The sequence below is a fragment of the Crinia signifera genome, chromosome 7, assembly GCF_055691185.1.
Source record: "Crinia signifera chromosome 7, ASM5569118v1, whole genome shotgun sequence".
NCBI lineage: Eukaryota > Metazoa > Chordata > Amphibia > Anura > Myobatrachidae > Crinia > Crinia signifera.
In genome coordinates this window covers 30,125,695-30,141,374 of record NC_139223.1, presented here as the reverse complement: position 1 = coordinate 30,141,374, position 15,680 = coordinate 30,125,695, and the positions used below count along the sequence as shown (strand labels likewise).

At 51.7% G+C, this 15,680-nt stretch overlaps 1 protein-coding gene across 1 annotated transcript in view; it reads right to left on the bottom strand.

The window, feature by feature from the left end:
- The window catches only part of LOC146021144 (uncharacterized), a 44,706-nt gene extending 29,417 nt beyond the window's left edge, over positions 1 to 15,289 (bottom strand). The window contains exons 1-3 of the mRNA XM_083154942.1: positions 15,142 to 15,289; positions 14,338 to 14,396; positions 2,305 to 2,386 (exon numbers count right to left, since the gene is read on the bottom strand). Of these exons, the coding sequence (XP_083011068.1) occupies positions 2,305 to 2,386; positions 14,338 to 14,396; positions 15,142 to 15,289 (289 nt within the window). The remainder of the gene's footprint in view (positions 1 to 2,304; positions 2,387 to 14,337; positions 14,397 to 15,141) is intronic.
- Between the last annotated feature and the right edge of the window lie 391 nt (positions 15,290 to 15,680).

Here is a 15,680-nt window from a genome sequence, read left to right as displayed (position 1 = left end):
GACCCTGCTTCCTCTACTTGAGAAGGATGGTGACGACGCAGAGCCGACAGCATCCACATCAGCAGCTGATTCCTCTGCAAGTGGTGGCGGTGATGACGCAGCAGCAGCTTCCTGTTCCTGTTCTGAATCATGACTTTTCCCTAAATTTTACTGTTCTTTAATTTGATTATCTATTGTTCTGGAATGATTTTTACCTCAGTATTCTCGGTTACATTTAACTAAAAACCAGTTCCTGAAACAGCACCACTATCCACGACAACCCGAAGCGTGGCGAGCGCAGCGGTACGCGTCCTACGACCTTTTCATACCCCCAATATCCACGTCGGCGTGGAGTTGATTTTATACAGTGTGGCGAGCGCAGCGAGCCACCGAGCCCGAAGCGCGGCGAGCCCCGTGAGGGAATGCGGATTACTTCACAGGTAATCTGCGTCTGCTCGCCCCACTATATAAAATCAACTCCACGCCGACGTGGATAGTGGGGGTATGAAAAGGTCGTAGGACGTGTACCACCGCCCCTCGCCATGCTTCGGGTTGGCGTGGATAGTGGAATGTACAAGGTCGACAGCTGTTGCGTCGACTAGTGTCATTGTGAACAGGTTTAATAGTGTACCCCTAGACCCAACTAAATTCAGACGCTTTAGCATCTAAATTTAGATGCCCCCTTCTTAGCGGCTTGCAGGGAGTCTGGATTTAGATGCTTTAGCGTCAACATGTGGGACACCCCCTTTGATAGCGGTGTGCCGGGGTGTCCACTTTACATTCCCCCATTGTCAGCGGTGCGCAGGACTGCCTATTTCACTGTGGAATTACAAGTATCACAGTGACCTGTCAGCTCCTGTGCAGCGCGCTGCTGCTGCCCGGCGCTACGCTGATAACGTTGCTTACATATGGAAAGCAGCCACGCGCACAGTTAAACAGAGCGTCTGGCAAGCTGCCAAGTTTATAAGACAGACTGTGCGCGCGGCGGCGGCGCCGTGAAACTAAACAAGTACCGCTTAGAATTTACTGTATGCTAAAATACTGCACCACCTGCTAGTGGATTTACTCCTGTATGAATCAAAGACTTCATGTAATTAAGCCTGGAGCAGAGTAGCAGGTGAAACACATGGCTTTAAATGGATAGAACACAGGGAAGAAAAGTCCCATGGATGGTGTAAGCAATATGGAGAACTTCATACTGGAATAAATACTAAATAAATAAATATGCTTATATGTAATTACTGTAAATTTGAGTTGCCATATTGCTTGTGTACTATAACGAGAAGCAGCTATACAGCTCACAGAAATGCACCATCTAGTGGCCAAAATGTAGAATGCGGATTGAAACAGCACACGGCTGCAGTAGGAGCAACTACAATGTAATCGGGAGGGGGTCGTATGGTCAACAGGCCAAACGTCAATGCACTAAATAGGTCGACATGCTTAAGGTTGACATACACAAAGGTCGACACAAGCTATATATCAACATGGAAAATGTAGACATGAAAAATTAGTTTTTCATGATTTTTCATTCTTTACCATCCCAGTTGACATGGAGGGGGAATATAATCGTGTGCGCGAAGCACGGCGAGCACAGTGAGTGGACGTAGTACACTTATCCATGTCGACATTTGCTGACAGATACAAAACAAGGTACTTATGTAACATCTGGGCTCCCGTTTTTCTTATGAGACCGCGTCCGCTCACCACGCTTCGGGCACGGTGGCTCGCTGCACTCACCACACTATATAAAATAAACTCCATGCATAGTTGGATAGTAGGGGTATGAAAAAATGGGGTGCATTTAACATGGGAGCCCAGATAATACATAAGTACCCAAAACAAAATTAAACAAAACTCAACCTTATGTGTCGACCTTTTTTTGGTGTTTCGACCTTTGTTATGTCAACCAATAGTGACTGACCTAATGACTATGGACAAGTCCGCCCATACCCCGTGTTACCAGCAAGGGGAAATGATAAAAGAAATCGGTTTCAAGACTTTTCAATTCAGATACAAAATGCAAACTCTGCTGTAAACACAGGTTTTTTTTTTCAATTTTGTAGGGACACGGACACGAGACCAGGAAGCACCACCCCCACATTTTGATTGGCCCTCGGGCCATTTAGTCAAAGATAATGGATAACCCTTGATAGCTAAAACTATTGATGGTTATCAATCACATAGTTTATGACTATTGATGGCTGGGTGCAGAATCGCCATCGATGGCCATCCCTGGTCCTGGGCATGTTCTGCACGCAGCTGCATAACTAGTTGCACAGTAGTATACTGGTTATCTTTCTAAACCAAAAAAAAGGTAACCACCTGAAAAGTCCACTGTGTGGGTGGGCACTCGTTCTGGCGTCATGTCGGCGGGTATAGTGATCTCCGCCACACTGGTTGTTACCTAGGAAATGTGAGAGAAACATTTATGAAACACAGTCCGCATGGCAAAACTGCAGGCCGATAGAAGTTTGATTTGAAAAATGAGATTTATGTCTTACCTGGTAAATCTCTTTCTTCGAGGACATCAGGGGCCACAGCGTTACAGTGGGTAGTAAGGAGATGGGAGAGCACCAGCACCCTAGAGGTTAAACTTGAACTGCCTCCCAGGCAGCCGGGCTCCTCCCCTCCTCTACCCCGCCTCCAGGCCAGGAAGCTCAGTTTTTTTTTTAACAAGCCAAGGCAGGAGACAAGATAGAAGGAAGAGAAGCACCGCACAGAAACACATTCTGAACATGTTAGTACCCTCAACCGAGGGATAATATAACATAATCATAACTTAACCATAACGGAAGTAAAGCAGGCGCGGCAGGGAGGGATCCCTGTGGCCCCTGATGTCCTCGAAGAAAGAGATTTACCAGGTAAGACATAAATCTCATTTTCTCCTTCGGGAGACATCAGGGGCCACAGCGTTACAGTGGGACGTCCTAAAGCAGCCACCTATGGGTGGGGACGCGCCTGTGCCGCAGCCAACACACTCTGGCCAAAGGCCGAGTCCTGGGAGGCAAACGTGTCAAAAGCGTAAAAACGCAAGACAGTAATGGCGGACGACCAAGTCGCCGCCCTGCAAATTTGCTCAACTTTAGCACCGCCTCTTACAGCCCAGGACACCTCCACAGACCTAACGGAATGTGCCTGAATCCCTGCCGGAACCGGGAGGGAGGTGTCCAAATATGCCTGCCAGAGCGACTCTAGCGGGCAGTAGTTTGCGTAGAGGCGGGCCACCCTCTCATCCGAACACCATATAGTACAAAGAGAGAGAGAGAGTCTGACTAGTGCAACAGCCTAGAACGGTGCACATAGCACATAAATACGCCCCGGCCGGACAACGTCCAAGGAGGACCAAGCCGTAGTAACAACAGACTGTCTAAATGCCGGAACAATAATGTCCTGGTTGACCTGAAAGCCGGACACCACTTAAGGTAGTTGAGAAGGGACGGTAGGAAAAACCGCCCGGTTATAACCAAGAACCAAGGACTTACAGGACAGAGCTGACAGGTCAGAGACTCCCCTGGCCAAAGCTATCGCCAACAAGGAAACAATCTTCCAGGCGAGTCAACACAGGTCCACCGACCGCAAGGGCACAAAAGGTGGGCCCTGAAGAAGTCAGGATTAGAGAGATCCCAGGGGGCAACTGGGGTAACTAAGGGAGGCTGGATATGCAAGACATCCTGCAGGAATGTACAGACATCCGTCGACAGGGCCACCCGTCGACAGAACAAGATGTGCAAGGCTGAAATCCGAACCTTTAAAGATGATCAACGCAACCCAGCCTCCAGACCCTTCTGCAAGTAGGACAGAACCCTAGCCAGGTAGTAAGTCCCGGAATCTGAAGCGTAGGGTTCGCAGCAGGAAAAGTAAGCCCTCCATATGCGATGGTACACCCCATCTAGGGAGGTTTCCTCGCCCTGAGCATGGTGGAGTGAAACCCGCTGGGTCTTACCCGGGAGGTCTCAACAGCCACCCCGTCAAAGCCAAGTGCCTCAAAGCCGAAAGAGAGAGGCGGACCATGAGAGCATGCCTGTGTCCAGGGGTAAGCGAATAGGAGGGGCTACTGACTGCAGATCCGAAAACCAGATCCGTCTGGGCCAAGGTGGAGCAACCAGAATCAATGTGCCGCCCTCCGGCTTCAGCTTGCGAGACATTCGCAAAAGGAGGAAAGTGGTGGAAAGGCGCCATCAGTGTGGACGGCCACGGAGCGGACAGGGCGTCTACCAGGCAAGCCCCCCCCTCCGGGTCGCAAGACCAGGACCCGCACAGTGGTGGTTTGAGGGTATGGCGAGAGGCTGTCAAGGCCACCTCGGTTGGGCCCCACCGTTGTACCAGCATCTGAAACATCACTCTAAGGAGGGTCAAGTCGTCGGCATCACAGGTCTGACGGCCGAGGAAGACCGCCACCCAATTCTGGACTACCAGGATAAAAATTTCTGAAAAAGCAGGGATCATCTCTGAAAGATGCCGGATGCTTCTGTCATAGTGGGCTGACAACTAGTGCCACCCTGGTGGTTAACATATGCCACCCTTGTCGCAATGTCCGACTGGACTTGCACCGGCCAACCCCTAAGTTAGGGTTCCGCCAAGCGGACTGCCCGGAAGATTGTCTTTAGTTCGAGGACGATGATGGAGGGCTGGGCCACTAGAGTGGTCCAGAGACCCTGGAACGACCTTTGAGAAGTGACCACCCCCCAAACACGGGAGGCTAGCATGCATGGCTCCAGTAGCGAGGTCCCGTCCAGAAGCCCCCAGGAAAGGGGGGCCCTGCTGGAGACCAGGCGAACTTCTGGGCATGGATATTGTGGGAGGAAACCGGAGTACCAGGAGTAAACCCATGCAAGTCTGGGGAGAATATACAAACTCCGCACAGTTAGGGCCATGGTGGGAATCGAACCCATGACCTCAGCGCAGTGAAGCAGTAATGTTAACCACTACACTATCCGTGCTGCTCCTTGGACAGTATTGTAGAGGGTTGGTATGGAACTGAGCCTATTCTGCCAATTCGAAGGCCGATCCACCAACCCCAGGGACCCCACGCAGGCATGCACAGACACCTGCCAGGGGGACAGGAGATGTCTGATCCTGGACTGTAGAGCCAGATGGCAATCCCCCAGAAGGGATATCCTCTGCCGAATGGTATCTAAACCGGCCCCCATATTTGGCACTGGCCCAAATAAAAAGGAACCCTCAAAAGGGACTTTGAGTTCAGGCCTTCCAAGAGCACAGACACTGGTATGTGTGTGCAGCTATGGCCGAGGGTGACCCTCTGGAGGCGATTGGTGTAATTTCCAGAGCCGTCACCCCCAGGTAAAGTGTCACCTGATACTCAATAGAAGGCAGCAGGGTTTCCTCCGACACCCCTTATGCAGCGTCCGCTGTGAGAGAAGTTGCTCACGCAACTAAGGCCTTAGCCACCCAAGCAGATGCCTGGGGCAGGAGTGCGTCCACTTTAGGGACAGTCTCCCAGGGGACTATGTCCTCCTGTGGAAGGGGGTAAAAGGAAGGGGAACCGCCGATGGCAAGCTAAACTTCCTGTTAGGAATCTCCCAACTGATGACCTTAGTCGAGTTCACAGATTTACAGAATAAACCCAGAAAACACCTAGGGAGACACCCAAAGGTGTAGGCGGCTCAGCGGGGTCGTTTAAGGTAAGGACCTATTTGACAGCTGAGACCAAGGTCGGCACCTCAAGACGAGGTGGGGGGGATTCACCTTATCACAGGCCCCCCATCTTCCATACCGTCGTCGACGGTCCCCTCTAGACAATGCTAATCCCGGGTGTCCTCCTCTCTGTGTCTGCTGACGGAGGAGTCTGGATGACGGGGGTATCTGCGTCTACCTGCAGGTACAGAGCGCTTCCACTGTGCGGGGAGCTACACCCGCCAAGGATGGGGACGGCATTTCTGGGGACCTTGTCTGGAGGCAGATAAGCACTCAGCCAAGGGATGAGGCTGCTACTGCTACTAGCTGCACCGGCAACGGAGTAAAGAACGTGGCCCAAGCAGGCTCCTGTTTTCTAGAGGAGGCTGTACCTGTGGGCATCGCCCAGGCATTGTAGCAGCCTGCGTATAAGCCGTACTGTACTAGTAATGGGGGCATAGGCCAACATTACAGGATGTACAAGACATCCGCGCCGGAGCCCCAGAGTCACTGGGACTGGTACTCCTGGAAGACGTTGCAGTATTATAGCACTGTGAACCGGCTGCTAAAGCACAGGTAAGACAATGTACTACAAGTATAGAAGGCATACAATGCCATAGAATAGGCGGGTAGCCTATATGGTACCGCTAACACAGTATTCTCTGACCAACAGAGATAGTGTTCAAGCCATACACCGTAAGCTGGTACTACGTATACCTTGCGGTGGCGTAGACATTTGGCCCATTTGTACGGCTAACACAGCATACTTCTGTTTTAAATTTTGCATTGTGGGAAGAAACCGGAGTACACGGAGTAACCCCACTAAAACACGGAGAGAACGTACAAACTCTGCACAGTTAGGGTCATAGTGGGAATTGAACCCACGACCCGAGCTGTGCTGCCCCCACAGTACGCAGTAAGCTAGTACTAGGCACATATAGCAATCATTGGCAGGCAGCCTTTCTGACAGGCAGTGATAGTGTTACACAGTGCACAGCCAGCCTGTGATATACATACAATGCAGTGATATAGACAGTGCAGTGATAAACAATAGACAGCTGTCGTGATATAGACCGGCAGTCTATACGGTACAGACAATGCAGTATGCATCTGAGCCAGCTTGTAATAGACATACAAAGCAGTGATATAGACATACAGTGCAGTTATATATACACAGGTGCAGTGGATATACTGGCAGTCTATATGATACAGACAACGCAGTCTGCATCTGACAGCCAGCTTGTATCTGACAGGCAGATAACTGCAGAGTTTGGGTCATGTTGGGAATCGAACCCATGACCTCTGCACTGTGATGCAGCAATGCTAACCATTACACCATCCTCTCTGTCCTTTATGCTTCCGACAGGCAGTGATGGTGTTAATTCACAGGATACAATGTTGCACTTGGCTCTGCTGTGCCCACAGTTTGAACTCTGTCTGCTCTGTAACCTGACTCCTGGAGGAGATTATTACAGGGGAGCCCAGGCAGTGAAGGAGTGGAACCCCAGACTGGCTTGATAAGCTCTCTGTGTCCCTCCACACATGTTAAGTCAGCATGACCTAACCAGCAATACATGGCCATATAGTACAGTGTAACACAGATTAAACTGACAGGCAGCTAAACTGTTAACAAACAATGCAGCATACAAGGGCAATGCAATTAATGGCACAAGGCTCCTTTCAGAGCACAGTACTGTACAGTATCCCGAAGGAGGGGTACAGGGGGGACATGCCCAAATGACCTGGCAGTGAAGGAGTGGAACTCCGGGTGGCTATGAGCTCCTCCGTGTCCCTCCTCACATGTCGCAGGCAGGCAGGAAGGGATCTCAGTGGCGGGAACTCTCTGTGTGATAAACACAGTTCCCTGCCTACTGTCCCCGGGTGGAGAGGCTGATGTGGGGGGAGCCTTCTCCCCCTGCTGACAAATGGCCCCCAGGGAGGTGTCCACATGCGGCGCAGGTAAAAATGGCAGGGGTCCGGCGCTACCGGGCGGCCCCGCATACCTGGCGCCGCTGCCCACAAACCGTTTCCCTGGTGGTCCAGCGGGAGCGGGTGGCGAACCAGCCGTCCGCTTGTCAGCGCAGTCGGCGGTCCCCCCCGCCGAACTGCTGCAGCCGCAATGCCCAGCAAGCGCAATCGCGCGCGCTCCCAGCGGGGAGCGCGTTACCTTTGTCAGGTCCCCGGAGTCCGGTGGCGGCTGTGGCTCCCCAGTGCCCGGGGGCCGCTGCAGGTCCCCACCCTCGAGTGGCGATGCAGCTCCGGACCCGGGTGATGGAGCAGCAGCGCAGGTGTCTGTGCAGACCCCCAGTGCTGCTGCTCTGTCACTGACACAAGTCAGTGTAAAAGAAAAATGAAAAATAAAATATAAAAATCAAGTTAGGCTGCTAAATAGCAGCCCCTCTATTAGGTGCATCTGGCTCCTGCCAGCACCCGAAAAAACTGAGCTTCCTGGCCTGGAGGCGGGGTAGAGGAGGGGAGGAGCCCGGCTGCCTGGGAGGCAGTTCAAGTTTAACCTCTAGGGTGCTGGTGCTCTCCCATCTCCTTACTACCCACTGTAACGCTGTGGCCCCTGATGTCTCCCGAAGGAGAAATACAACACAGCGCAAGCCAAAGTAGAATCAGCTATTTACTGAGCTCAATGGCATCAGTGCGTCCCCGCAAAGTACAGTGTCACTAACAGGATGTGGGGAAATAAATGTACAAGCGGCTTACAGGAGATGCACGGTCTGGTACAGGGTCACCATGTACAGAACAAGCGGCTTACAGGAGATGCACGGTCTGGTACAGGGTAACCATGTACAGAACAAGCGGGTTACAGGAGATGCACGGTCTGGTACAGGGTCACCGTGTACAGAACAAGCAGGTTACAGGAGATGCACGGTCTGGTACAGGGTAACCGTGTACAGAACAAGCGGCTTACAGGAGATGCACGGTCTGGTACAGGGTAACCGTGTACAGAACAAGCAGGTTACAGGAGATGCACGGTCCGGTACAGGGTAACCGTGTACAGAACAAGCAGGTTACAGGAGATGCACGGTCTGGTACAGGGTAACCGTGTACAGAACATGCGGGTTACAGGAGATGCACGGTCTGGTACAGGGTAACCGTGTACAGAACAAGCAGGTTACAGGAGATGCACGGTCCGGTACAGGGTAACCGTGTACAGAACAAGCAGGTTACAGGAGATGCACGGTCTGGTACAGGGTAACCGTGTACAGAACAAGCACCTTGCAGGAGATGCGTGGTCTGGTACAGGGTAACCGTGTACAGAACAAGCGGGTTACAGGAGATGCACGGTCTGGTACAGGGTAACCGTGTACAGAACAAGCGGGTTACAGGAGATGCACGGTCCGGTACAGGGTAACCGTGTACAAAACAAGCAGGTTACAGGAGATGCACGGTCTGGTACAGGGTAACCGTGTACAAAACAAGCAGGTTACAGGAGATGCACGGTCTGGTACAGGGTAACCGTGTACAGAACAAGCGGCTTACAGGAGATGCACCGTCTGGTACAGGGTCACCATGTACAGAACAAGCAGGTTACAGGAGATGCACGGTCTGGTACAGGGTCACCGTGTACAGAACATGCGGGTTACAGGAGATGCACGGTCTGGTACAGGGTAACCATGTACAGAACAAGCGGCTTACAGGAGATGCACGGTCTGGTACCGGGTAACCGTGTACAGAACAAGCGGCTTACAGGAGATGCACGGTCTGGTACAGGGTAACCGTGTACAGAACAAGCGGCTTACAGGAGATGCACGGTCTGGTACAGGGTCACCGTGTACAGAACAAGCGGCTTACAGGTGATGCGTGGTCTGGTACAGGGTCACTGTGTACAGAACAAGCAGCTTACAGGAGATGCACGGTCTGGTACAGGGTCACCGTGTACAGAACAAGCGGCTTACAGGAGATGCACAGTCTGGTACAGGGTAACCGTGTACAGAACAAGCGGCTTACAGGAGATGCACAGTCTGGTACAGGGTCACCATGTACAGAACAAGCAGGTTACAGGAGATGCACGGTCTGGTACAGGGTCACCGTGTACAGAACATGCGGGTTACAGGAGATGCACGGTCTGGTACAGGGTCACCGAGTACAGAACAAGCGGCTTACAGGAGATACACGGTCTGGTACAGGGTCACCGTGTACAGAACAAGCGGCTTACAGGTGATGCACGGTCTGGTACAGGGTAACCGTGTACAGAACAAGCGGCTTACAGGAGATGCACCGTCTGGTACAGGGTCACCGTGTACAGAACAAGCAGGTTACAGGAGATGCACCGTCTGGTACAGGGTCACCGTGTACAGAACAAGCAGGTTACAGGAGATGCACGGTCTGGTACAGGGTCACCGTGTACAGAACATGCGGGTTACAGGAGATGCACGGTCTGGTACCGGGTAACCGTGTACAGAACAAGCGGCTTACAGGAGATGCACGGTCTGGTACAGGGTAACCGTGTACAGAACAAGCGGCTTACAGGAGATGCACGGTCTGGTACAGGGTAACCGTGTACAGAACAAGCGGCTTACAGGAGATGCACGGTCTGGTACAGGGTAACCGTGTACAGAACAAGCAGGTTACAGGAGATGCACGGTCTGGTACAGGGTCATCGTGTACAGAACAAGCGGCTTACAGGAGATGCACGGTCTGGTACAGGGTAACCGTGTACAGAACAAGCGGCTTACAGGAGATACACGGTCTGGTACAGGGTCATCGTGTACAGAACATGCGGGTTACAGAAGATGCACTGTCTGGTAAAGGGTCACCGTGTACATAACAAGCGGGTTACAGGAGATGCACGGTCTGGTACAGGGTCACCGTGTACAGAACAAGCGGCTTACAGGAGATGCACGGTCTGGTACAGGGTCATCGTGTACAGAACAAGCAGCATACAGGAGATACACGGTCTGGTACAGAGTCACCGTGTACATAACAAGCGGGTTACAGAAGATGCACGGTCTGGTACAGGGTCACCGTGTACATAACAAGCGGGTTACAGAAGATGCACGGTCTGGTACAGGGTCACCGTGTACAGAACAAGCGGCTTACAGGAGATGCACGGTCTGGTACAGGGTCATCGTGTACAGAACAAGCAGCTTACAGGAGATACACGGTCTGGTACAGGGTCACCGTGTACAGAACATGCAGCTTACAGGAGATACACGGTCTGGTACAGGGTCACCGTGTACAGAACATGCGGGTTACAGGAGATGCACGGTCTGGTACAGGGTAACCGTGTACAGAACAAGCAGGTTACAGGAGATGCACGGTCTGGTACAGGGTAACCGTGTACAGAACAAGCGGCTTACAGGAGATGCACGGTCTGGTACAGGGTCACCGTGTACAGAACATGCGGGTTACAGGAGATGCACGGTCTGGTACAGGGTAACCGTGTACAGAACAAGCGGCTTACAGGAGATACACGGTCTGGTACAGGGTCACCGTGTACAGAACATGCGGGTTACAGGAGATGCACGGTCTGGTACAGGGTAACCGTGTACAGAACAAGCAGGTTACAGGAGATGCACGGTCTGGTACAGGGTAACCGTGTACAGAACAAGCGGCTTACAGGAGATGCACGGTCTGGTACAGGGTCACCGTGTACAGAACATGCGGGTTACAGGAGATGCACGGTCTGGTACAGGGTAACCGTGTACAGAACAAGCGGCTTACAGGAGATGCACGGTCTGGTACAGGGTCACCGTGTACAGAACAAGCGGGTTACAGGAGATGCACGGTCTGGTACAGGGTCACCGTGTACAGAACAAGCGGCTTACAGGAGATGCACAGTCTGGTACATCAAAAAGGATCTGTAAAAATACTAAACTTCAGAACTTTGAATTATTCAGGAAAGCCCTAACAGGAATTGGGTGGGAATTGGAAACGGTTATGGAGGGAAAAAATGCAGAGGAAATGTGGGATAATCTAAAAAAGGTGCTTGATTCACTAACTGTTGAACACATTCCTAAAGTAACTAAAGGTAAATTCAACAAAAAAAAAAGCCACCGTGGTTGGGCAAAGAAGTAAGGTCAGCTATCAACAATAAAACTAGAGCCTTTAAATTCTATAAAAATAACTTGAATGAGGAGGCGTTCGCAAAATACAAAGAATCAAACAAAACTTGTAAAGGGGTAATCAAAGCAGCTAAAATATTATATGAAGAGTGCATAGCCACTGAAAGCAAAACCAACCCAAAGAAGTTTTGGTACTTGTGTATTACAACGGCGCCCGATTTCATGTAAATCGCATCCGATATCGCATCCGATTTTTTGGCCGATTTGCGGGCGATTCTCTGCCGATTTTTGGCCGATTTGATCTGCGATGCGATTTTGCGACCGATTTGCGTCCGATTTTTTGCAGATTTTCGGCCATTTCCTGCTGATTTGCATGTTATTTCATCCTTGCACACCCCCAGGTACTATGCGATGGTATGCGATGTGATTTTCGGGAAAATGCCCCTGATTGTACAATTAAATATCGCATAGCAATGCATGCCAGCAAGTGGCATGCGATGCGATTTGCAATGTTAAATGCACCCCCATTGTTAACGCAACCCCCACTATCAACGCCAACCCGAAGCGTGGCGAGCACAGCGAGCCCGCGAGGGGCGGCGGTACGCGTCCTCAGACCTTTTCATACCCCCACTATCCACGTCGGCGTGGAGTTAATTTCAGATAGTGTGGCGAGCGCAGCGAGCCACCGAGCCCGAAGCGTGGCGAGCGTAGCGTGCCCCGCGAGGGGACGCGGATTACTTTACATGTATTCCGCGTGCGCTCGCCACGCTTCGGGCTTGGTGGCTCGCTGCGCTCGCCACGCTATCTAAAATCAACTTCACTCCGACGTGGATAGTGGGGGTATGAAAAGGTCGGAGGACGCGTACCGCCGCTACGCTCGCCACGCTTCGGGTTGGCGTTGATAGTGGGGGTGCCGTTATCAATAACCGTGTACAGGAGAAGCAGGTTACAGGAGAAGCACGGTCTGGTACAGGGTCACCGTGTACAGAACAAGCAGCTTACAGGAGATGCACGGTCTGGTACAGGGTCACCGTGTACAGAACAAGCGGGTTACAGGAGATGCACGGTCTGGTACAGGGTCACCGTGTACAGAACAAGCAGGATACAGCAGATGCACGGTCTGGTACAGGGTAACCGTGTACAGAACAAGCGGCTTAGAGGAGATGAACGGTCTGGAACAGGGTCACCGTGTACAGAACAAGCAGGTTACAGGAGATGCACGGTCTGGTACAGGGCAATCGTGTACAGAACAAGCGGCTTACAGGAGATGCACGGTCTGGTACAGGGTAACCGTGTACAGAACAAGCGGCTGAAAGGAGATGCACGGTCTGGTACAGGGTAACCGTGTACACAACAAGCGGCTGAAAGGAGATGCACGGTCTGGTACAGGGTCCCCGTGTACAGAACAAGCAGGTTACAAGAGATGCACGGTCTAGTACAGGGCAATCGTGTACAGAACAAGCAGCTTACAGGTGATGCACGGTCTGGTACAGGGTAACCATGTACAGAACAAGCGGGTTACAGGAGATGCGTGGTCTGGTACAGGGTCACCGTGTACAGAACAAGCGGCTAAAAGGAGATGCACGGTCTGGTACAGGGTAACCGTGTACAGAACAAGCGGGTTACAGGAGATGCACGGTCTGGTACAGGGTAACCGTGTACAGAACAAGCAGGTTACAGGAGATGCACGGTCTGGTACAGGGTAACCGTGTACAGAACAAGTGGCTTACAGGAGATGCACGGTCTGGTACAGGGTCACCGTGTACAGAACAAGCAGGTTACAGGAGATGCGCGGTCTGGTACAGGGTAACCGTGTACAGAACAAGCGGGTTACAGGAGATACACGGTCTGGTACAGGGTAACCGTGTACAGAACAAGCGGCTTACAGGAGATGCACGGTCTGGTACAGGGTAACTGTGTACAGAACAAGCGGCTTACAGGAGATGCACGGTCTGGTACAGGGTCACCGTGTACAGAAAAAGCAGCTTACAGGAGATGCACGGTCTGGTACAGGGTAACCGTGTACAGAACAAGCGGCTTACAGGAGATGCACGGTCTAGTACAGGGTAACCGTGTACACAACAAGCAGGTTACAGGAGATGCACGGTCTGGTACAGGGTCACCATGTACAGAACAAGCGGGTTACAGGAGATGCACGGTCTAGTACAGGGTAACCGTGTACACAACAAGCAGGTTACAGGAGATGCACGGTCTGGTACAGGGTCACCGTGTACAGAACAAGCGGGTTACAGGAGATGCACGGTCTGGTACAGGGTCACCGTGTACACAACAAGCGGCTTACATGAGATTCACGGTCTGGTACAGGGTCCCCGTGTACAGAACAAGCAGGTTACAAGAGATGCACGGTCTGGTACAGGGTCACCGTGTACACAACAAGCGGCTTACAGGAGATGTACGGTCTGGTACAGGGTCACCGTGTACAGAACAAGCAGGTTACAGGAGATGCACGGTCTGGTACAGGGTCCCCGTGTACAGAACAAGCAGGTTACAAGAGATGCACGGTCTGGTACAGGGTCACCGTGTACAGAACATGCGGGTTACAGGAGATGCACGGTCTGGTACAGGGTCACCGTGTACAGAACAAGTGTTGGTCTGCTACAGAAAAGATGTCTGACACTGCTCTGCATTTACCAGAATCCTCTGCAAAAGCCAAGGTTTTATCCCATATACCCCGTCCACATACCTCATCTGCGAACTCCTCTCCCACCTGAGCCATTATAAGAGAGGTCTTCCCTTCTTGGGCTGCAAGAAGAAAGTGAGATCACATTATTAATAATTGAGTTCTGCAACAGAACAGATGACAGGCTTGGTATGTGACATTACATAGGAAGCGTGTGTATGTGAGGGTGCCAATATTTTAATTGTGTTGGAATTTATTTACTATAACTCTGTAGTTCGAACTTTAACCTGTCAACATGATGACAGCATCTTCGCCCGCCGACCGGAGTATCTCACTATGGGTCTGATGCAGATTGTTGGGAATATGTGTGCATACAACTAAAGACATTAACTCGCTCATATGCATCTAGTGATGTCTGGATAAGTATATTTATACGCATGTCTATCACTGTAAAGCAGTGTCTTCCACTGACCTTTGGCTATGTGAGATGCCCTGTAATGCCTAATTGTCATAAGCGGCGATGATACTCTAAGGCAGGCCTGGCCAACCTCTGGCTATCCAGATGTTGTGGAACTACAAGTTACAGCATGCCTTGCAACAACTTTGCTATTAGGTAATGCTAATGCTGCTCTAATATACACTGTAGGTCTATGCATCAACTTATCTGTGCAAGACCCACGATGCCTTGCCTGTGCAGGGTGATCCCCATACTGTCCTGCAGGCAGGGAGACCCCCATATTTGTAATGCAGGCAGAGACGTTACCCCCTCACTGTACTGCAGGCAGGGTGATTCTCATAACCTGCACTATAAGAAAAATGCCAGCGACATGCCGCCCCGCCTGCCCCCCCGTGACCCTTCTCACCCACCCCCAGCAGGACGATCTGATTCCTCACGTACTACTTCTTGGCCCCGGTGTAGCCGCAGGAGGCCACCAGTGACATTTCCTTCCGCTTCCGGTATCCCCTCAGCTAACCTCACATCACTTCCGCTCTGCGATGAGCTTGAAGTTACCATAGCGACGGCAGGGAGGGGCGGGGCTGGTACCTGGTGTACACTGACTGTACAGCTGCAGCAGCATACACCGCGAGTGAACCCACAGCACAGCCACACACGTTACGTGGTCGGTCCGACGCCATCTCACCTGACACCCACACACCTGGCCACCACTATCTCATCTGACTACAACTTCTACTAGGTCACCTGACTACCACAGACCTGGCCACCACTAGGTCACCTGACTACCAAACACCTGGCCACCTCAGTCTTACATGACTACATATCTCTGATTTCCCCATACCACCCAACATGACCCTCGCCTCTCCAGGGGGGATACAGTGCTCTGCTCCTGAACTTTTCTTTTAATGCATGATTACCATCACCTGTGTGGAAACACCTTTCTTATCAA